At 48.8% G+C, this 23,538-nt stretch overlaps 1 protein-coding gene across 1 annotated transcript; it reads right to left on the bottom strand.

Annotated features, from left to right (window-relative positions):
- Positions 1-1,143: 1,143 nt before the first annotated feature.
- LOC128270488 (uncharacterized) lies at positions 1,144-11,138 on the bottom strand. Its single transcript, XM_053007893.1, has 5 exons — positions 11,127-11,138; positions 9,368-9,943; positions 4,506-7,643; positions 2,565-2,728; positions 1,144-1,291 (listed from the first exon to the last, which is right to left on the bottom strand). Exons 1-5 carry the CDS (start codon positions 11,136-11,138, stop codon positions 1,144-1,146), a joined length of 4,038 nt encoding a protein of 1,345 aa, XP_052863853.1.
- Between the last annotated feature and the right edge of the window lie 12,400 nt (positions 11,139-23,538).

The following is a 23,538-nucleotide window of genomic DNA, read 5'->3' as shown; positions in this document are numbered from 1 at the left end:
AGTGTATGCGCTGGCCTACCGCTCTCCTCGTAGGCTCTGGCTACACGGCTCTAAGTCTAAAAGTCGTAACAATGGGTACGCTGAATGTGAATGTAAATATATATACACTATTTGACGGCCAAATACAGCGCAGTGTGCAAAAGTGTGGCAACGCCGTTCGGCGGCATCCTTCCGGCCGGATTGGGCAGCAGGTCCGGGCGGCCATTAGGCAACTGGCGCCAGACGCTGCACGCTGTCTTCGCTGTGGCCTATTTACAATTATTTGTGCTTCACTGTGCTTCGTTCAGTGTTGCGGCTGCGCTTGAGCATATGAAGTTCCGTTACTGACTAGAGTAGAAAGATTCAACAACAAAAAGATGTACAAAAACATCCTTATCGTCTCGGCTACTAGCAACTGTTTCTTTTAAATATATATATATATATATGTATATTAATATAGTGTTCTCTACCTCAAACGCTGGTACGATAGTTGGCTGTTAGGGTTAATACACAAACACGTGCGGGCTTTCAAAGATTGAGCAGTTTTTACACTTCCTTTAGTAAAAAAAGTCTCCATTTACAACCGACCCGCGCTGTGAGCTGTGTCGCGTGTCTTTCAGTGTATGCGTTTCACTTGGTTCAGTGTATGTGTTTTGCACAACTTTGTTCTTATTGTTTACTCGAAACTCCTGCTCCTGCGCCAGTTCCACTGGCCGCACTGGCGGTATGGCGTGGAAGTTCCGTAATTTGACGTTGTCTTTTGACGGTTCGACACACTTACGCACACCGTAAGTGTACTCAGTGTGTCCTCTTAGTGCTAGTTCGTACATTCTGTGGGTTGGATTTTTGATTAGTTTCCTTTCGGTGATTTGTAGCTTTAACAACCATGCGTTAGTTAGTGGGGTGTGCCACGTGTTTGTCACGTGCCACGTTGTTTTGTTCTGTCTTCTTCTAATGATTATACCGATACGAGCTGGATCCACTTGTCGAATGCTCTTCCCCGGACCCGGATTGGGTAGTTACTGGTCTTTCGTTCGATCCGTCGGAAGATTGTCTTGATGCGTTCTGGTTTGGTAGCGGCCTGGGGCCGGGGGTTCAGAGCGCATTCGCATTGCTGTTGGCCACCGTTGCTCCTCCTGGCTGTTGTGGCACTTGTACTTCCGGTTATTCACGATCGTGAGCCTGCTGTTGTTGCTGCTGCTGCTGTTGCTGCTGTTGGTGTAGCTGCAGCTGATGTTGCAGCTGATCGCTTGCATCCTGCGGTCGGTGTGACTTCATGTGGGCGCTTCGGCTTTTTACCTTATTGAATACCCTTCAGCGGTGCGCATGGTTTGGCGTATCCGGTGACGTGGCGTGGGGCAGCACAGCCGCGCAGGAAGTGGGGCAGGTGTGGGGAAGAAGGAAAAGAAGATAGCGAGAAGAAAGAGAAGGAGAACAAATTAATGGCAATCCACTCCGGGCTCCCAAGCTACCGGGACACAGTGACACACAGTGAATCAGGTCAGTTGTTGTTGTTAGTAGAGTTGAGAGTCGTTTGAGTTGTACTACGCGCTCTAGAGCGCCGCAAACATTGAGTTAAGAAGCGTTACGCCCTAGCTGCTCGCAGTGAGTAGACCTGACCGTAGGCAGTGACGATGTGGTGATAGTGATGGAAGCTGGCTAGTGGTCTAATAGCCAAGCTGGTAGGAGGCTGCTGCAGTACCGCTCTAGAAGCGGGGTCATGCTCAGACACTACACGCAGTTGACTAGCTGCAAGCAAGGAATATCTGGTCGTTGCCACCGGAGCACATTCGAACGAGCCGGAAGTGACATTCCGGCTCTGGCAGGAGATCAGTTGTTGGTGCAACAGAACACCGGAAGATGATAGGAATGCGGAGCAGCGGAGAGTAGAGACAGAACAGAGGCAGTCGAGACACGAGGCACAGCATTAGAGAGTAAGCAGACGAGCAGAGGATGGTTCCCAGGAAGCTTCCCGTGCGATCGTGTGCCGGCCGGAAGTGTTGTGTGAGCGCGTGTGGTGTTCTGCAGAGTATTTGATCGTCACACGAACCCACGTGCTTCACTTGCTCGTTTATAGGAGAGAGAGAGCGAGCGAGAGAGAAAGAAAGAGAGAGAGACAGACACGCATACAGGCATGCGGACACACATACACGCAGTACACGGCGGTCCTTCCTGTTCCGCCTGTGTGTGTGTCTGTGTGTGAGTAGTTGCGGTTTAGTTGCCGAGGTCCGAGGTGCTGGAATCCGCGTGCTCTCGTTCCTTGCCTGCTCATACTGATGCAACTGATAAGAGATGTGGACGTAGCGCGGCGCAGGAACTCCTTCGGTTCCTTCCTCTCGAGTGTCCGTGGCATCCGGCAGGAGCTCGAACACGTGGGTCCCTCGAAATGAAGCCATTTGCCGCAAAGGGCCAGGTGCCGGATGCCACGCTCTCTCCGGGACCGGACAGGAGGCTCCCCGCGCCGGACGGCTACGCCCCAAAAACCAAAGTGCCAACGAAACGAGCAGTGTTCTGTTTGTTTTGCGTTTTCTGTTGAGTTGAGTTTTTCGGGTATCGTAAAACGAACATTTATGGGGTGATCTTACTTGCCGCACACCTTGCAGGGATAGTCATCCTTTGTCGGTATGAGGTTAGGGTTAATGGGGTTACCGGCGGCACTCAAGAAATTACCATTTGGAACTGCGCTGTGGCTGCGCCCGATACAGTGGATACGGATGTGACCGTGGAGGGCCGCTTTCGACGAGAAGCTCTGTGGAGAAAGACAGGACAGGCAAAGCGAAGCTAATTAACCCCGGGGAAACGTTGCAAGGGAGCGCCCTGGTAGCGAGAAAAGGGCATTAGCTGCCCTGGCGGCCCACTGACTAGCTCGCCTGAGTAAACGCACTGGAGGAATCCCAATTGTAGGGCTGGACAACTGTTACATAAGGCAAATCAATCTCACCTATCAAAACAACAATAACCGGTATGTAAAATTTCCACAAACGACGTTTCAATCTTTGAACTACGGGAGCACCCAAATCTGTTTGGATCTATGCTGCAAAAAGAACGCAAGGTCAACGTCAAGGACCTTACATGTTCCGAACAGTACATTAGCTTACACCACAGTCGTCGCATTTATTTCATCCGACAAGAAAAAACAAGCATCCGAATCGTAGGCATACATTTTTTTGGCCGGCAGCTACTTCCGAAGGATGCTTTTCAATCGTTTTCAACGAGACTGTCATCAATTTCGTAATTTCGAAATCACAGGGCTGGCATTTTACAGTTTTCGAATACATCTGTCTAGCCAAGCCAAGTCAAACTTTTAGTTGAATGTCTGCCAGTTTAGAAAATGAATCGCTTAACGAAAAACAACGTGTTAAAATTATTAAACCCTATTACAAAAGTAGGGATGCGAAAGATCCCATCTCAACAAAATTTTCTTCAGCGACGAGGCACTTTTTTCACTTTGCGGTTACGTAAATAAGCAAAATTGTCGCATTCGGGGCTCTAAAAACACTCAATCGATTGAAGAGAGACCGTTATATCCAGAAATGGTATGGTGCGCATTATGGACTGATGGTGTCAAAGGATCCTAGTTTTTGGAAAACGACGAAGGGAGGACCACTACCGTCAGTTCTGGGCAATACTGCCAGATAATAACATAATTTTTTTTTGCCTGCAATTGAAGACATTGACTTAGACGAAATGCAATTTTAGCAAGACGCGTAGCGTATTGGGCGTATAATTTCGCGTTTTGATGATGTCAATTGGCCATCAAGATCATCCGGTTGCACACTGTTGCACTTTTTCTTGTGGAGCTACACAAAAGATCATGTTTATGCTGGCAAGCCGGCAACTTTGGAGCATTTCAAAAATAACATTCGTCATGTTATGGTGTAGCTAACACCGGACATGTGGAAAAAAGTTATAGAAAATTATCTTATCAGAATCGACTGTTGCCATAGCTCCCGAAACGGTCATCTGAACGCCTAATGTCAAAGAAAAAACTTCATGATGAAAAAAAATTGTTTAGAAACCTAATTTTTCGTGTGGATGACTACGTGTGGACTACGAAATGGATGACCCTGTATCATTTAGAAAGTTTCTTCGAAGCGGAGCGTGGACAAGTAAACGATTCGGAACTATGTTGGGTACGTTTCAAAACGGTTCGAAAGATCACACAGTGGCTCTCCATGCTCTCAAGATGCTAATCCGTTGGATACTTCAATCTGATCCGTATTAAGAGACCATATGAAGGACCAAACACGGAACCAGTGGTCCCTTAATCTTTGATAGTTTTCCCATGTTTCCATCACTTGGTTGATCTAAAAATTATAATTTCTTTTGCATGTAACAACTGTCCAGCCCAACTCTAAGCCTTTGGCCGGAAAACCCTTATCGTGTTAATGGAAAAGAAAAGCAACCGGCGAAACGGGTGGATTGGTGGGTTAAAGGTAAAATATTACGCTAATTTAGTAGCGATTCCAGAAATGTTGGTTAATGCTCCCGCCCGGATGACGGATTGGGACTATCGGGACACCTACCGCTGAACAGTCGGGAACCTCACAGACATGCGGTCGGACATCGCTGGTGGTACTGCTGCTGCTGCCAGAGGTGCCGTTGGTTGCCGCCGGTGGCTGGCTGCCAGCTCCCGAGACCGAGGTCGGATGGCTCGAATGGTGCAGCTTCGAGGTAGCGAGGTTCGTTGGTGGTGGTGGTGGTCGGCTAGTGTACTCCCGGTGATCGAGCAGCATCAGGTGGTGGTGGCCGTCGTCGGTGGCCGTCGGCAGCGGCGGCGGGGACGGTGGGGACGGAGAGGACGCGACATACTTGGACGACATCAGCCCAACGTCCCCAACGAGCCGGTGCGGGACCGGGACCGGCGCGTGTTTGTAGTCGATGCAGAGCTTCTTCCAGAAGTAGTACAACTGCACGCAGTCGGCCGTCGCCTTGTCGGGCAGCAGCTCGGCCGCGATCCGGTGGAAGTCCTTCCCGTAGCTTTCCAGCCCGTGGATGAACTGCTCGATCTCGGTCGCCGTCCACCGCCGGTGGATACTGGCCGGCGTCCCTTGGAGCATGCTCAGTATCGCGATGTGCACCTCACCCTGGGCGTCCAGCAGGGCCTTCAGGGCGTGCTCCTCCGTGTGGCACCCGAGGGGCGCCGCCGACGAGCGAGCCAGCTCCACGAACCGCTGTATCTGGCGCTCGTTCAGCGCCACCGAAGGATCCCAAAGCTGTTGCGGTTGGCTGACGGCGTGGTACGAGTGATGATGATGGTGATGATGGTGATGCTGGTGGTGCTGGTTCTGGTGCGGGCGTGGGGCACAGTCGGGCAGGGTGGCCTGATAGTCCGGGCCGAGGTTGATCCGGGGCCGTATCGGTAGTGGCGGTTCCGAGAAAATGTCATTGCTGCTGTCCATCGTCGAGTCCAGGTCGCTGTCCGTGGCTCCTGTTTGGGACCTGATGGGGATCATCGTCGCGTAAAGGCCGGTCGTGCCGGATCGCTCCGGGTTCAGCATCGGCGACGGCGTGTAGTGCGCGGCCGGCAGGGAGGTAGTAGAGCGGCGCAGCTTCGATAGGTAGATCGCCGGTTTGCGCTGCGCTTGCGCAGCGATACCGGAACTTCCGGCGGCCGCCATCTGGGAGCGCTTCCGTGGCCACACAATGCTGCTGCCGTTGCCCAGGAGCGCGTGCTGAAGTTTCGGCGAGCCCGATGACGACGAGAGGGATGAAGAGGATGACGACGACGATGAGCTGTGCGAGGAGAGGCTGCTCGGGCTGAGAAAAACACTGTCCGTGTCCTTGGCGATCGGCTCGGTTTGCACGGTGAGCGGAGCTTTGCTCGCGTCCTCGACGCAAGGCTTCAGTTTTTTGGCACTCGGTGGCATGCAGGCGTTCGCCTGCGCTGGTTGTTGACGAAGCTGTGACGGCTGCTGCTGATGCTGCTGCTGATGATGCTGAAGTTGCTGCTGCTGCTGTGCCGTCTGGCTTTGCTCGAACAGAAACTTCTGGTGCTGACGGTGGGCAAAGTCCTTCGGCGACGACGACAGTAACGGATCGTCCGAGTTGGGCATCATCTGCGACTGGAGCGAGCTGAGCCCGTTCAGGTAGTACAGATCGATGTCGCTCTCCGTCACGCCGATATCGTCGTCGTTGGGGAGCACCTCCTCCAGCGCTTCCTTCACTTCCTCCGCCGACGACATGGTCGCGCTGAAGAACGCATTCGACAGGGGCGACGCGGCGTTGCGCGTTTCCTCGATGAATACCTGCGCGTCATCCAGAAAGTCCAGGTTCATCTTGGACGTGCCGTCCGCGGGCGATGGCTTCGGCTCGGCGAAGAAACTGTCCTCGGACTTGAACAGCTCGCAGTGCTCGTCCAGGATGTTCTTGTTCGCCCGGAACAGCTCGTGGTGGTGGTTCTCGTCGAGCAGCTCGTGCTTCAGCGCCAGTATCTTGTCGCTGTCGGACAGCTTGATGTCGGCGACGTCCTTGGGTTCGCTCTTGAAGAACCCATCGTCCAGGAAGCCCTGGTTGCGCTTGTCGTCGAAGAACGAGCCGGCGTCGGTGAAGTGGCGCGAGTCGTCCAGGAAAGGCGATGCCTGCGCCACGGCCTCGTGCGATGCCGGAGGCGTTGGGTAGGCGAGCGGTGAGGGCAGCGGTGAGATGTGGGACCCAGGGCCAGGTGACTGGAGCAGACCATTGGCCACGGTGCTCCCGCCGCCGCCGCCGCCGGAAGCGCCCCCAGAAGTGGTGGCCGTTTCGTACAAGACAAAGTCCTTCGCGTTTAGGGCACCGAACTCGGCCAGGCTCTCCGGGAGTGGTGAGTCGAGGACGGCCTGGATCTGGCGCGATGGCGTAAACTCCTGTTCGCCGATGGGCCCGTAGTCGGAGAGCGCAATCTCGTCGAGTGGCTCCGTGGACGGCGAGTCCTGCAGCAGCTGGATGGAGTCCACGGCCTGCAGTAGCATGGCCGTGTCGCTCACGTTGTACACATCGCTGTCGCTGAAGAACGTGGTGGCCCCACCGGAGTCGGTGGAGTAGGCAAGGGTGAACACATCTCCGGGCGCGCTCGTCGGTGTCTGCGATATGGTGAGCGAAAGGGGACTACTGTCCGACGTAGCGGGGATCAGGCTGGCGGGTCTCACGGTCGTCAGGGACTTGCACGGAGCAATGGTCGAAGTCGCCGTCGTCGTCGTCGTCGCAGGCAGGACGACCGTCTGGGCACCGATCAGCTGGGTCGCTTCGGCGGACGAGGCCACCAGGGTTGGTGTCGGGTGCGTCTGGACATTCAGCAATCCGGCCGTTGAGTCGGACGATGTAACGGCCCGCTTCACGGCCACCTTAGTGCCCCGCTTGAGCAGGGCAATCAGCGTGGCGTCTTTCAGCTCCGTCCCGGTCGTCCCGGAGCCCGTGGTCATTATGGTGCCGGCGGTCGTGGTCGTCGTGACACCGTGGACCGTTACGGTGGGAGCAACGCTGGAGGATCCGGCCGCCAGGATCGTCGTGGGTTTCGCCGAGTGCAGGGTGCCGGTGTTGATGATCTGGGTGGTGCCATTCTGCGTGGACACGATGGCGACCTGGGTGCCGGGCTTGGGCGAGAGGAATGCTTCGCTGGCTTCGATCAGCCGCCGGGCGGTCAGCGGCGGGGCCGGCACGACGAACGAACCCTTCAATAATAGATTCTATCATTACCCAACGCGTGGCGGGACACCAAAGAAAGATACGATACACGTTAGGAAAATGGAACAGAAGATGAACAGAAACCCGGGAACACTGAAGAAACACACACAGTGATTGTTGATTGTTGCCCAGGTAACTTGGGCTAGCTGTTTGGATCAGGTCTGGAATCACCAGGTCCAAAGAATCAGCCAGCTAGTTGGACGGAAGAGTCGAAAGTCTGAATCTGTATCATCTCCTTAGCCTCAAGTCGCTTGAACCATTATTTGTTACATTATCTAGACTAGACGTGTGAAATTGGATTGTGTTAACAGATGGTTCTAGCTGTCAATTTAGTCCTCCTTATTATGCTTTTTTGGCTGCATTACCATGTTTTGCCAACTTTCAAAGGATTTTAACTTAAAACGCAACATTTTTTAGTTGGGAACTTACTTTTGAGGGCGTTTGCTACCTACTAAAAAAACTGATACAGAATCGCATCAAATGCTTGTCGAAGCTTTCGGTGATCATGCTCTTGGAAGATCACAGTGCTTTGTGGTTAAAAAAATTTCAACATGGCGATTTTGACTTCACATGTGTCTGTGGGAGGCCTCCAGAAAAGTTCGAAGACGTTCAACTACAAGAACTTTTGGACGAAAATGACACGCAAAGGCAACAACATCTCGCAGTTAACCTAAATGTGTCTTCATACGTCTTATCCAAAATGTTTGAAGACACTGGGAATGATTCCGATGAATTGAACGAAAAACAGCAGGAAAACCGGAAAAATCAAATGTGAAATTTTGCTCGCCAGCTACAAAAGGAAGTAATTTCTTCATCAGACCGTGATTGGGGATGGAAAGTGGATTCATTTTGAGAATCCTAAAAAGTAAACATCATGAGTCAGTCCGGGAAAACCATCAACTTCGATTGCAAAACCAGATCGATTAGGTAAAAAGACAATGCTGTGTGTATGGTGGGACCAGAAAGGTTTGGTGTGCTACAAGCTTCTAAACCCTGGTGAAATCGGTAATTCAGATAGCTACAGGCATTAGATCGGAACATGCATTGGATACGAGGAAGTCGAAATTGGATGACTAATTGGTTTGTTTCAAAAGACGAAAAATTCTTTTTGCGCGGCATTCAAAAATTACCAGAGAAATGTATAGCGGTAAATACAGTTTTTCATTACAATGCAATAAACATGTGATTTCTTTGAAATCAAATCCGGTTTCATACCTCTAGACCTGGTAGGTGTTCTAGGTATTCTTCTAGATATTAAGTTATTCGTTTACTTCACTTCAACTGGCCTGGATTCCTAACCTTCTGTTCCTCACCTTCTGTAGTCTGTCCGTTGCGAAACTCGAATATTCACGGACCCTATGTGCCCGAAAGCCCTATATTGTTGTTGTACGTCCTTGTTGTATATTGTATATATTGTGTAAGACCATTGTTTGAATCGGTGCAATGAACATAGACGTTAGATCTATGAGGTCAACAGTGACGTCAAGGAGCACATGCTTGGATGCTCTCAGAGGACGCAAAGTTTACGGGGTTATCCATCTAAACCCTCTACATGAGTATGACACTTCTTTATAATTTAATTGCTTACAGTATGTCTGGTAGACGAAAGAATTCGAATGGATTTCCTTGGAGGTCACTTCAGTGTTTGCTTAACCTTTGATCCAACCATTACCATTGGCAACAATCAACGTTCACCGGGGGGAGAAAACATCAAGGCGCCTGTTACCTTCAAATCCTTGCTCCGCTTGTTGATGATCTTCTCCTCGATCAGGGCCCGCACCCCGACGCTCGCCGTCTGCAGCGGTGGTCCGGTGTGCTCCTTCTTATCACATTTCTTCGTCTCCGAGTCCTTCTTGAAGTAGCCCCCGTGGAGCCGCATGTGGCCGTTGAGGGCGGGAATATTTTTGAACTTCCGGTGGCACAGATTGCACTCGACCGGTTTCTGCTCGAGCTTGGCCCCACTCGCGACGGGCGCCGTACTCCCCGTCCCCGTAACCGCACTGACCGCTGGACTCGCTGGCACCGTCGCCGTTGCGGATGACACCGGCGTTATGGGCGGTCCATTAGGATCGACACTTCCGACACTGCCGTTACTGGCGCTGGCGCTGGTCAGCACTTTGCTAAAGCCGCTACCACCGTTGCTGCTCATCAGACTGGTGATGGTGATGGCGGTGGGTGCGGTGGCAGCCGATGACGCAACCGTTGAGGCCGCCGCTATGGACGCTGACGACGACGTCGGTGCACTAACAACGGCCCTCGCCGTCGTTGCGGTTGTGGACAGCTTGTTCTGGCTGAGCTGCAGCTGCAAAAGAAGACAGAGCGGTAAGACTGTGGCTGTGAGTAGGGCTGGGCGGCGAACGCTCTCGGGACGACCGGTTTGGGCATCGGAAAGTGTGACCACGCGGGGGCAGGTCAAGAAATGGGTAGAAGTTTCTGCAAAATCTGGTTTTGACTTTTTGTCCATTCCGTTTCCGGTTCACTGGCGCCGTGGTGGTGGTGAGCAGTGCGACTGGTACCGAGCGGACACTGTTAATTTACGACACTCTTTCCCCCATCCGCCCCCAGCCCAGCAACGAATTAACACCTCCAACGTCACCCACAGCCTTCAGCCGTAGAGTGGCACCCGCAGGCTAAAACTATTATTATCTTTTTAAATAGAAATGCTCTGCTCTTGTCGCCAATTCTTTATGTCAGGGCCACTCGTGGCCTGCACAATATCCGGCCCACGGCCCATTACATCCCATTCCATCAGGTCCGCTTCCGGTTGCTCGGAAGCCCTTCCGGCTGCCGGGCTAATGGGGGGTTTTAGGACCCCCGCCTCACCCCCGCCTCACCCTCAACAGCTCATCGGTTGTAACTGGTAGGTGGCGGGATGCCCGAGAACTTCCTGGGCGCACCGGCCACGGCCACGGTCGGGATGGTCGGGCTTAAAAATTTATGAATCCACCAAGGGTCAACTTGGCGAGATTCCATTTTCTCCAGCTCCAGCTCCAGCTTCCAGTTCCATTCCTTTTCCTACCCACTTCGGCAAAGTATCCTTTATCGGGCCGGGCCGGGCTTGGAAGTGAAGCTTACAGCAGCGCACAGCAGCAGGCCAAACCGAGAGGCTTTTAGAGCCCGACCACCACTGTGCCGTGTGCAGTGGAGAGGCCTTGAAGGAGAAGGAGCCACATTCACGGGATTAATTTCGCACCAACGGGAACGGGAAAGCGAAAAGAAATGGCACGGAGTGAACCGGGGCTTATGGTCGAGTGGTTCGGGACCTCACGCCTTACGCCCCGCCGGCTCGAGGAAGGCGATTTTAACACTCCGGGCGGTATTGTTTTGCTTTGTCGGCTGGCTGACCATTGCTCGGTCGAGGGATTCATTTTATTTAATTTTTACGAATTAAAACAATCGCCCCGCTTGCACCTTGTTTGCGGTTCGACTCTTTCACTCTATGAACGTTACAAAGCAATAGTTTGGAAGCTTATAAAGTAGGATACACTGTTGTCCATAGTCTATATGAGGTCTGTTCAAAAAGTATCGCGGCACAAGTATTATAGTTTCCTTCGATTACAGAGACGTGGTGCATCATGAGTTGTTGCCACAGGGTAGAACGGTCAATAAGAACTATTACCTGCAAATTATGCGCAATTTTCGGGTAGCAACCGTCCAGAAACGCCAGGATTTGTGGAAAAACAATGATGCTCCTGCTAACACATCGTTGTTTCTGTGCGAATTTTCCGCCTAAAACAACACAATAATGATGCCACAGGCATCTAATTCCCCAGATCTGGCCATCTGTGATTTCTGCTTATTCCCGAAACTGAAGGGGCCCATAATTTTTGAATAAATAATTTTTTTTTTAATAATTTTTGAAAAAACATAAATTGGCCAATATTTTATTAACAGACCAAGAACAAGTTTGTTCAATAAGTTCGAAGCCTCAATAACACAGGCCACTGCTACTAGTTTATTTTTTTTGTTATGTTGCTACACTCTTTATATGAACGTATGTGAAGTTTCATTTAATTTTTTTTACAAGCCATTTAGTGTCGACGTGTTGCAGTATTTTTTACAACGTGGAGTGATTGAATTTTTTATTTTTGGAAAGTTTAGTAGCCAAGGAAATTTATGAACCAATGTTTAAAGTGTATAGGGACTCTTCGCCTTCAATTAGGGGGTTAAAAAGGGGGTTTCTGAGTTTAAACGTGGTCGTACTAGTCTTCAAGACGGTTCAGGTAAAAAACGCCCATAAACAGACACAACTCCTGAAATCGTAGAAAAAAATACAGGATATCGTATTGGAAAATCGTCGAATGATTGAAAGAAATTTAATACAAGGCTGAATAATGAAATGTACTGAACAATAAAGTGTATTTCAAACCATAAAAATCCGTTTTTCTTATCGAGGCTTCGAACTTATTGAACATCCTAGTATATCTGTAGCCTATCCGAAAATGCGGCTGTCATTCATTGCACGTCAAATACTTAGAACACTCATACATCCATCAACAGATGCCGCACTAAGCTTAAAGAGTAATTCGAAAAAAAATGTCAAAAATGTCAAAAATGTAAATGGAATGCATTAGGAGTTGGACGGACTGGAGGATGAATCCATTTGTTTAATTTGCCTTTAAGATATAACATTTTCGTAGATTTTCAGGAGACCAATCTCCGGACAGCGTACGCCATAAACAGAGCAAAAAGTCGGACAACATTGTTAAGCCAACCAACCAAGGGGTGCGCTATGTTCGAATTCCGGTGTCTTCAAATAAACACACCACGAGGACACAACGCGGCTCTGTTGTCCACATACCCCAAGGTCGGGCTTACGATCGGCTTTCGGAAAACGGATTCAAGTTGCAACAATCGAACGACTCAAAGGGTAGCCCAGAAACGATGGAGGGGGGCTGTTTGCTTGGTTTGTAATGGACTGTTGTCCCGATCCCGAACTTTCGATAACCCCACACAATGTGTGTAATCCGTCGCACCAAAGCCTGTTACCGTTGGCGGTGTACGATGGGGTTGTAATTCCGGTGCCTATGGACCGATGGGGACTCGTGTCGTAAGTCGCACAATCGCTTTCCATCGGTTCTGGCCACACCAGAAAGGGTGTGCATACGAATGGTAGCCACAGTCACAGCTGGTGGCAGTCCGTACACTCCGCTTAAACCGTAATTCAATTGGAGCCTGTTCGATCTGTTCGATCTAATTTCGTTTCGTAAATCTCTCCCGAACGCCCTCTGGCGTTCGATAGGTGTACGAGAATGTGGACGCCGGTGGCCGTCGCCTTCGGGTCTGGGGTCCGTGCAGCGAGTGAGACCCTCATAAAGTCCGCCAACTTTAGGATACCCAAAAACTTACTCTACCCTGAAGCAAGGCCCTGATGAGATCTTAAAACATTTTCCCTGTTTCGGATCCCACGGTCCGCAGAATATTTACTCTTCCGTCGGTGGGACAAAGAACGTGACGGCGAGCAGCCCTAGTTCTGTGGGGTGGAGTTCTGGGAAAAGGTGAACCTCCGCCTGGGTTCGGATGAAAAATATAAGAATGGACCTGGGGCTTCTTCTTGCCACTGCCGCCACTGCTTTGAATACTCGGACACGGATCGGAGATCCGGGTTTGGGCTATCTTTCATCACTTATCTTTGATGAAAAGTGACATGTTCATTCCGTCCGGGTGTCCGTGGCACTGTGGCCTAACGTTCGGGTTTGCCGTTGTGGACACAAACCCAACGCAGCTCCCAAGCTCCAGCTCGTAGGCTGTCGAGCACCACCCGGGGCACGAGGACCGAACGGAACGTCGAACGTCTGTCAGATTAACGAGCTTCTGAGTCTCTCAATCACAAGGTGGGCGAGCGGGGTGCGGGATAGTGGGATCTCCGCAGAAATTAAGCCATACTGGAGCCGCTCTCGTAGACGTTTGGGTTCCTTCTGAACGCAGTCCAGTGACGTATAGTTACATTGTGGTGTGTGTCGAGGCACGCACCCATAGGCGACCGTCGTATTGACCGTCTGGTGACACCGGCGTACCACATTGACAACAGTTACAGCAATCCATAGAAGAAGCTCCCGAGCTCTGATGCACTTGATTGGGGTCCCTCTGAATGGTGGTCCACTTGTTCCCGCGTGTCGATCGTTATGACCACAGAGCCTTCCCGGAATGGGCGAGTAATGCACTTTGTGTTCTCGCAGCAAGAACTGCCGTAATGCGCATACGATTCCGGGAATCGTAGCCGACGAGTCCTATCAATCCTATCAATATCGGGGAACCATAAGGGATATGCTGTGGGCCGCACGCACGGCTCATCTCCGCCATTTGATGTGATGTGGCCCGTGCTCGAAGGGAGACTATAAATTTTAAGTGAGTGGTTAGCGGAGCACGGATAGGCAGATAAAAAAAACGCTGGCATTCGTTATCCCGAAACGGAATCCCTGCTTGTTCACGCAACATTCCGCGCACGGTATCCGGTTCCGGATTCGGCCGAGCATTGAATGTTGCTCTCCAGCAGCATGTTCATTAAAATCGCTCCCATGGAATTCATGTTTTATTGTTCTTTTTTTCCGGCCGCCCGCCGTATCAAAGGTAACGGATGGAGGCTTTCTATTTGGTCCCGGGCTCGGAATGGGCGGTAAAAATAGGCACTACACTACTACCGTCGGCCACTGAAAGCAACCATAAATTAGAGGATCCTGCGCGCGCTCCCGTGTCTGTGGTGCCGTGAAGGATGCGGTACGTTTGGGTCCAAAACATAATGCCCCCGGAATGCCCGAGTCCGGTTGATGGGCCGGCCATGGGGTGAATCCTTCCGCTGTGGTCCGATTTTAAGTGGGTCCGCCGGGCAAAATACGGCCGAATACGGTTCGAACGGTTGGTCCGCTTTCCATCAGTGAATGATTGCTTTCGCATGATTCTCCATTCGTCATACCTAGCGGGCCATCCAGGCCGACCATCCACGGGGCCACGCGAAACGGCTGCTTCGACGCGTAACGGCACTTTCAGGCTTCGCAGGACCGTTCAGGTTCCGCTGTTCAATGATCTTCGGTTGATTTGAAGTGGGTCTGTGCGGCCTTTAACGCACTTCGCCTCCAAACGGAAGAGGTTCGTAAAAGTTTACGATTGCGTTCAGGGATTGCCCCAGGGTCAGATGAAGCGGCTAGCGTTATGGTGGTTGTTATGCCTAATGTGGCAATTATGCTGGAATCATTTATAGTGGAATGTATCGTTGGCTGCTGCTGCAATATTCTACTTTCGCTGGACGAGTGCAACATAGGCTTGATTTGTATTTTTTTTTTATTTTCTCGATAATGTGCGGTCGACGCTCAAAGGTCGACGAGGACCTTACTTTAAAAATTACATGAGGTTGTAGATTTGGAACATAGACATATTTGAGTTTAATTTGCATCTCTTTCTTTAGTTAGATTTGGATCACTTATGTAGGTGCTATGTTAAGGGAACTATGTTGGGGCCCATATTAGCGCGTCACTTTTCATTGACCATCGAAGAAACAGCTCAATCGAGCTAGGCCTTCGATACAATACTCAAACCGAAATAAGAGATATACTAATGTGGTCTAAAACTATCGGGAATTCGTATACTAGGTCGTTGCGTTGAGATTCGGAATTTTTCAACACACAAAAAAATGTTTATAAAATTTTTATGCAAATTTCTATTTTATTCGAAGTATGTGCAATCGCTAGCTATACAAACTATCTCTCTGCTAAATCATGGATTCCCAGACGAAAGAATTCTTCGACTTTTTAAATACTAGGTCGTTGCGTTGAGATTCGGAATTTGTTTGACACACAAAAATGTTTATAAAATTTGAATGCGATTTTCTACATTGTTCAAAGTTTGTGGCATTGCTAGCTATACATTTCTCCTATCTCTCTGCTAAATCATGGATTCCCAGATGAAAGAATTCTTCGACTTTTTAAGTAAACTAATTAGTCTTCCCATTTCGACTTCCTCGTAGAAAACGAAGAGCTGCTCAGCCAATACGTGTCCCATCGATGAAAATGAATGATATTCGGAAAGAACCAAGTCTGGTGAATAACGCGGGGAGGGATAGTAGTTCCCATCCAAGTGATTTGATAGTATCCTGAAACAGTTTTGTTTTTTGGGCGCCTGGTGCTTGATTCTACGGGCCAGCAGGCGCCCCCACTAGAATTGCATTTTGGTCGTTTTTCGATCAATGCATGGTTCAAATTGATCATTTGTTATCAGTAGCGATCGGAATTAACGTTTCCATCAGGTTTTAGGAGCTTGTGAAACATCACACCTTTCTGTCCGACCAGAAAGTCCGTTTTTTGGAGTCCTTCGACGCTTTTTTTTGTTAAGTCAAAATCGCCATTTTGAAACTTTTTAAACCACTCAAAGCACTGCGATCTTCCAAACACAAGTCCCGACAAGCATTTGGTGCGGTTCCGAAGTAGTTTTCTTCAACAGGGGCAGAAAAATTATAATCCCCGCAAACCGTCATTTTCAGGCACAAAAGTTGACATAGTTTAACCCTTTCAAAGATGTGCGAAGGACCTTCCGTAAGGACTCTCGATCCTTGCAATATTTTCCGAAGTGGAAAATACTTACTTCTATTTCGCCATCTGCGATCGGGCGGACTGACGAACCTAACTCGAATAAATGCTGTTACACCTCAAGGTTTCCACTTAACAATCAGCCAGCGACTCCGCATCAGACTCGCCGCGGGCGACGCTCTGACTCTGAATCTGAATCTCCATCTGACCGTCTGACGTCAACTTTATTATATATATAAACTTACAATAATTTGGGTCGCCCCCTCCATACGCGCATACCTTATTACTTCTATCCTACTCTCTCACGCTTCTCCATTACAAAGTTTGCCCACTTGGTTCCGGGTTGCCCTTTTCCCCGTCCGTTTAAATGTTCTCATTACGTTTGACCTAGTCGCGTTTCAGGTGCCATCCGCGGTTCCGATTGCCGGGCTCTTTAAGTGTCCCCAATGTGATCGACCCACTGGGGTCCGAGTTGCCAGCTCCAGGTTGCATCATCGCCATCGCGTCGGGCTCATCGCTGCCGCTCTTCCCCTGTCGTTTGATGCGCTTGGGGCGATCGTCGTCGACCGGTGGTTCTAATTGTGCTACGTTTGCGATTTTCGGTGTGTGGCTCGCTCAGAAACGCGTACCGCGTTGTACCGATTATCGATCGTCGAACCTCTTTGGTAATTGCGCAATTTGACGCGCTCGCGTCGTTCTTGGCGTTGCTCGCGTTCAACATTGCTTCTGGGTCGGTCAGTCAGTTACTTCCGTCTCGCTCCGTCGCTCAGTCCGTCGCTCGAGGTGCCGTGGCCGCGTTGTCCGAACGATGGCCTCCTCGTCGCTTGCGCCATATGACGCGTTCGGAGTGTCAAATGCCTACGCTACAGTTTCGTCGCTTGTAGCTTGGCCGGCCGCTTGGGCGCCGGCGATGTTTCGCTGTTTCATTGCCCCAGTTCTGTAGTATCGTTGGGGTAGGTCCCCTCTGTGGCCGGCTTCGGTGACATCAATTCGGCGCAGTGGTCGGATGACCGAAACTACTGGATAGATCTCTGGGATGCGCGGGCTTCTGAGCGCTGCATCCGATCCCTCTTCTCGAGCTGGAGGATGGTTCTGGCACAGAAGTAGACTCCAGTGGATTGTGGGTCTTTTAGGTGCGCTAGCTATATTTGCTATCTGCTGGATGAAACAATGAATTGCGCGGGCTGGGCTCTGCATCACATTTTTCCTTTTCAGCTTGAGGATACTACTGGAACAGATGTGTCCTCAAGTGGATTGCAGGACTATTAGGCGCGCTAGGTCATAACTTTCAGGTTCTTTCATGGGTTCTTGTTGGGGCGTGTGTCGGAGTTGGGCGTGTATCTGAGTGGGGCGTACAATTAACTTTTTCTCATTGGTATAACTGCTATCTCCTAATTAATTCCGGCCTCCTTCTATTTTCCGTGGCGTTTGCCTGTCTTCTTCTTTCTCGCACGGTTCTGACCTTGCTGTAATTCGTAATGCTACGTTCGTCTTATTGCTATGTCAATTACAATTTTCGGCCTTGTTCTTTTACAATGTCCCTGGCAGCGTGTCCTTCTCTTATTTTCTATAACATTTTCCGTTCTGTTATATATGTTAAAGTCGCGCTTAGTTACAATTCCCAATCCTCTTATTAACGTGTTATTTCAATTGTTCTTCTCATAGGTACATCATTATTTCTCTTATCTCTTGTTTTGTCTCTTTCTAATCTTTCTTCGCCTTCACCTTATTCTTTTTCTCCACACTGTTAGCATAGTGTCGTTTAAGTGGACTGGGATCGATTATGACGTTGGTTCCGTTCAAAGTTAAAATTCGACAATTCCAGACAGCTACCGGCCTAACTTCTGTCGTGTTTCGTATCCTACTTGCTTCAGCGTTCCGTTAGTTATCCCTTCTAGTTCCTGTTCTATTTCTTTCCTTGCGGTATTATGCCTCGCGATTCATTTATCTGTGGTTGATTCATCTCTGCCACGCATTCACTGTCTTTGTTGTAGACCACGAGCTGGTGCAGTGAATGTTGGATTTTAAGAATGACCTATTCATGTGCTTACTTTCTGAGTTTCCCTTGTTTTCTCTTCTTACTTTCTTGATATCCGTTTTCTATGCTCTCCGGTTAACTTCGCTTGTGTTTCGCGTACATTTTTTCCTTTTCTCTTGCAACTACTAATGTTATTCTCGTATCTCTGGCATCTCTGGTTTTTCTTGCATAAGATTCTTATCAATTGTATAAATTTCTTTTCTTCAATTTTCTCTTTCTCTCATTCATCGAATTCGTATTATCCTTTTCTGTCTAACTTTGCCTCATACGTTTAATCTCTGTTTCCTCTGACCCTGCTGCTGGTCCTTTTATTCTTCGTCTCGTTCCTCATCTTTTTCTTTCCTATCTTTTTCCTTCAACATTCTCGTAAATACTGCTTTTTCTTCCGCCGACATCTCTTTCATTCCGATTGGTGAAAATGAGGAAAATCCGGATATTTTACGTTGATAGGATATGTAGTTAGGGTCCTATCAAAAATCCCTAATACATATCGATAAAATTGTCCCAACCTTGCTCCTTTAGGCACCCTCTTTCATTTGAATCTAACTGCTCTACTGGGTTCTTCACAGCATGCTTAGCTTGGCTTAGAACGAATGTTCCGTTCTCTCTATACCCCTCTCCTTGTTTTGTTTTTCTTTCTATTTCTCTTTTTCTCTCTCATAGCTCTTTCTTTTTCTCTCTATTTTTGTTCTTTCACTTAAAGCTGCGACTGTTCTCGTCTCGGCCCCATCTTTCATATTTAAGTGTCTCTATGGCTTACTATCTCTAGTCGATCCTGTTCTAACCTTAGTTGTATTTTTTTCTTTGTCTTTAGTATTCGTGATATTTTTTTAAGCGATTGTTGTGTACTCTTTCAAACTTGTTACCGTTTTTGATAATTGTAGTCTGTTCACTCGGTAAATCAACTACCAGGTAGGGTCCTCTCCAAGTACTCTGTAGCTTCGATCCTACGCCCATTGGATTGGCCTGTACCAGGACTTGTTCTCCCCACATGGGCTTCCATTCCTTTGTTTTCTTATCGTACACTTCCTTCCGTTTTTCCTTTGATTTAATCAGATTCTCCTTAGCTACCGAATGGATGTGTGTAAATATTGCCTTCATCTCTTGCGCGTAGTCGCGATACGTGGGATCACTATTGCTGCCCTGGTATATGGTTGCGGGAATCCTAGGTTCTCGTCCATATAAAAGCTCGTATGGAGTGTATCCGGTCGAGGAATTTACTGTGGTATTATATTCAAAGCAGAAATATGAAATTTGCTGGTCCCAAATGTGTGCATTACCTCCGACGAATTGTCTTAAATAAATTTTCAGTTCTCTATTGGCTCTTTCTACTAGATTGGCCTGTGGGTGGTATGCGCTTGTGTTTATTTTTTTTATTTTCAAAATCTTGCAAATGTTTTTCATAACCTGGCCCATGAAATTCGCGCCTTGATCGGTTACCAATTCTTTGGGTGTTCCGTACTGACAGATGTAATTCTCGACAAACGTTCTCGCAACCGTGTTAGCCTCTTGGTTTTCCATTGCGGCCACTGTGAGGTGCCTCGTTAAATCGTCCTGCATCACTAATCCGTATCGATTTCCCTGTTCAGATTCGGGCAACACAATTATATCCAGGTACACCTTCTCCAACGGCTCGACAGATGTCGTAGTAATTTTCATGGGGACTTTGGTGTATTTACATATTTTGTTTCGTTGGCAAGAATCGCATTTACGAACATAACTTTCGATGTCCTTTCTCATGTCCTTCCAGTGGTAAATATTTTCGATCCTCTTTTTCAGGCGTCTTGCTCCCACGTGTCCTCCTAAAGGTGCGTCGTGAAATTCGCGCAACACCGTGTCGATTTCATCCCCTGATATTTCTATCCGTCTCATGCCTGCATTGAAAACCCTAAAGGAAACTCCATGTTTGTTTCCCAAAAACTGTAGCATTTGCAATATTTTGAGCTGCCTAATCTCTCTGAAGGAGATGACGTCGATTTCGCCGCTTAGTTCTTCCTTTTCGGAATACGTTAACAATACTTGATTAAAGCGGTTAAAGAAAGTTTCGGCTTTCGTCAAGGAGTTGCTCTTTCCTTCCAAAATTAATCCGTATATTCTGCTCGAGGGAATTGTGACAATGTTGTCTACCGTAAAATCTTTGAGCCCGTGCGGAATGTCTTCCACAGTGGATAGTTCGGTGAAGGATGTTCTGCTGTTGCAAACCGAAATGATTTTTTTTTCGACCTGAAATCATTTACCTGATGTCAAAACAAGGTAATGATGCATGAACAGCAAAACTGGGAAGTCCCAATCGGCAGGTACAGCCATCTTTTCAAAATTCCGAATCTCAACGCAACGACCTAGTAAACTAATTAGTCATCCCATTTCGGCTTCCTCGTAGAAAAACGAAGGGCTGCTCAGCCAATACGTGTCCCATCGATGAAAATGAATGATATTCGGAAAGAACCAAGTCTAGTGAATAACGCGGGGAGAGATAGCAGCTCCCATCCAAGTGATTTGATAGTATCCTGAAACATTTTTGTTTTTTTGGGCGCCTGGTGCTTGATTCCACGGGCCACCAGGCGCCCCCATTGGAACCCACTAGAATTGCATTTTGGTCGTTTTTCGATCAATGCATGGTTCAAATTAATCATTTATTGTCAGTAGCGATCGGAATTAACGTTTCCATCAGGTTTTAGGAGCTTGTGAAACACCACACCTTTCTGTCCCATCAGAAAGTCCGTTTTTTGGAGTCCTTGGACGCTTTTTTTTGTAAAGTCAAAATCGCCATTTTGAATTTTTTTAAACAACTTAAAGCACTGCGATCTTCCAAACATTTCCCGACAAGTCCCGATAAGCATTTGGTGCGATTCCGAAGCAGTTTTCTTCAAGAGGAGCAGAAAAATAGTAGTCCCCGCCATACGTCATTTTCAGGGACAAAAGTTGTCATAGTCTAACCCTTTCAAAGATGGGTTGCAAACCGAAATAATTTATTTTTCGACCTGAAATCATTTACCTGATGTCAAAACAAGGTAATGATGCATGAACAGCAAAACTGGGAAGTCCCAATCGGCAGGTACAGCCATCTTTTTAAAATTCCGAATCTCAACGCAACGACCTAGTATATTCGTTCTTTGTTTATTCTTCTAAACCTATGCCATTACATTTCAGGTCAGGCTGTAAAAGGTATCAACGGTAGCGGCCTTTTGAGTTTAGCCAAAAGTTATATGATGCCAAATCAGACGAATATGGTGATTGTGGAATAATTTGGGTTAAGATTGCGTCGAAATAATCACGAAATTGTGATGCAAAAATATCACGAGGAAGTTGAACCAAGAATTTCTGTGGTCTGCCTTGACGCTCAGCATTACGCAAACTACGCCAAACACTCAAACAGTGTTCGATGGTGACAGTTTGCTGATTACGAAGAAATTCATGTCATTCATGTATTTATCGACGTCAATCTGCTGAAATGGTCCTATTTAAAAGTTCAAATAGCATTTTTGGAAGAAGAAGGTCTTGTGGCCGGTAGTATCTAGTTGGTTCAAATTGATTAACTTCTTGTTGAATCCAAAATGACGTGCGGAGCTGATCATGCCATAAGCTGGCCGAGTAACAATTGTTCGTGGTTCCTGGTCTGACATCTGATTTCGCTTTAAATGGTTTCCCCAGAGAATCGACATTCATCATGTCGCGCGGTTTGTTACATCTTACATCTAATCAACATTATAATTTGGGGTTTTTATTCTTGTACCATTCAACAAATTTTCGCAATCCGGTCGACGATGAATAAGTTAGATAATTCTGCGTTCTTTCTTTTTCGAAACAAAATGAAAGCAAATCGCACAATAAATAATCACGAAAAATCCGCCAGACATCTCGGTCGGTCAAAAAAAAAAAAAGCCAAATAGCCTTAATTTAGCCGACCGAATCATTCCACGACACGATACAATGACAAACCCCCCGCAGGTTGTCAAGCGGTTCGGCGGTCAGCGGGCTGGAAGTTAATTGAACGATTCCGAGAAATGCGCGTTGCAAGGCGCTTAAATCTGAATTGCTTCGCTGAAAGGGTAAAGTATTGCCCGCGATTAGTGGCAATGGACCGGCCGAGACCCTGGCGGCCGCTGGGCAAGAAAGTTGTCCACTGGGCCGCCGAGGGGACATCTTACCGAGGGGTGGGGGCGTTGGTGGAGAACGCTATCATCGCCGACGCTGGGCTGACCCGGTGACCATTTGCCAGATTCATTATCGTGCCCAGCCGAAGGCGACGCAAACATTGGCCCAGCAACCAAGTCCAGGGTGACAGTTATTCGATGCTTGGCCACACGGAAGGCCGATTGGGGTCGGGAGAGGGCAATAAACACAACCGGCCGGCCCACCTCCCCGCCAGACCGTGGCGAAAGGGTTCAGACCGTTAGCGGCCGGGGCGAAAATTAATGGACCGTCGCTGTGGATGCTGTGGGGCAATAATTCATAAGGCAAGATTGCTGACGCGAAGAAATAAGCCGCTCGAAGGCGAAGGTTTCTGGGTTCTTCCTGTGAAACAGGCCCGAAGGCCGTGGGCCGTTTTACGGTGCGTCGGCGCCAGCGCGCGGGGAGACCCGAAAAGGGAGGCCAGGCCCCCTCACGAATGTACGATTCCGCCGGAGGGGTACTCTTGATAGAGCCATTCCGGGGCCACCCGCTAGAAAGGCAACCGACAAGGCAAGGATCTGGGAGGGGTTGGCGCTTAATTTTCATTCTCGGTGGCCAGAGGCGATGGAAAATCACGGACCGTTACGGTCCGGCTTTAAAGGGTGTCAACAGACCCATCTTTTTTTTCGGCCACCGCAGATTGCGTTACCAACGGAATGTGACCTCGCGGCACCGTTAAGGTCAGGTCTTGGGATGTCGCGAACTGCAACATGCAATTGCGGGTTAAGGTAGCTAAATTAATGTTTCAAAATCTGATCTGAAGTGCTTGAGCTCCCGAAAAACGAAGTCCGATCCGATCCACAAAACACCGGGTTCAATTCCAGCCCAGCTGCCGGGTTCGGAATTTAATCAACCGGAAAAACGGGGGAGGGGCGAAAAGAAAATTCTTAAACGATAACGATTTATCTCCCACAGGCGGCCCGAGGTGGAAACCGGCTCGGTACGTCAGCAATTGGAATGGAAAAACTCGGTCTCCACGGAGCACCATAATCCCGGCTCTCCTATCTCATCTCGTTGCCAGGTGATCGTTTTGCGAGGCGCCCGGCTTTTTTCGGGGTGCTCTCGCAATTGTCCCCGTGTGCAGGTGGAAAAACCATACCGCCCATCACCTCCCCCCCGCCCCCCCGCTGATGCTCATCGAGACACTTGTTAGCATAACTTTAGAAT

Source organism: Anopheles cruzii, chromosome 3 (assembly GCF_943734635.1).
Source record: "Anopheles cruzii chromosome 3, idAnoCruzAS_RS32_06, whole genome shotgun sequence".
Taxonomy (NCBI): domain Eukaryota; kingdom Metazoa; phylum Arthropoda; class Insecta; order Diptera; family Culicidae; genus Anopheles; species Anopheles cruzii.
Note: the sequence above shows the minus strand (reverse complement) of the source record. Positions and strands in the feature narration are given on the sequence as shown.

Excerpts from the sequence above, each read along its gene's own strand:
- LOC128270488 (XM_053007893.1), bottom strand. Across the intron at positions 7,644-9,367 it reads AGCGGAGCAAGGATTTGAAG|AATCTATTATTGAAGGGTTC; the intron begins GTAACAGGCGCC and ends GGGTAATGATAG. Across the intron at positions 1,292-2,564 it reads CCCTGCAAGGTGTGCGGCAA|GGTATTCAATAAGGTAAAAA; the intron begins GTAAGATCACCC and ends GCACCGCTGAAG.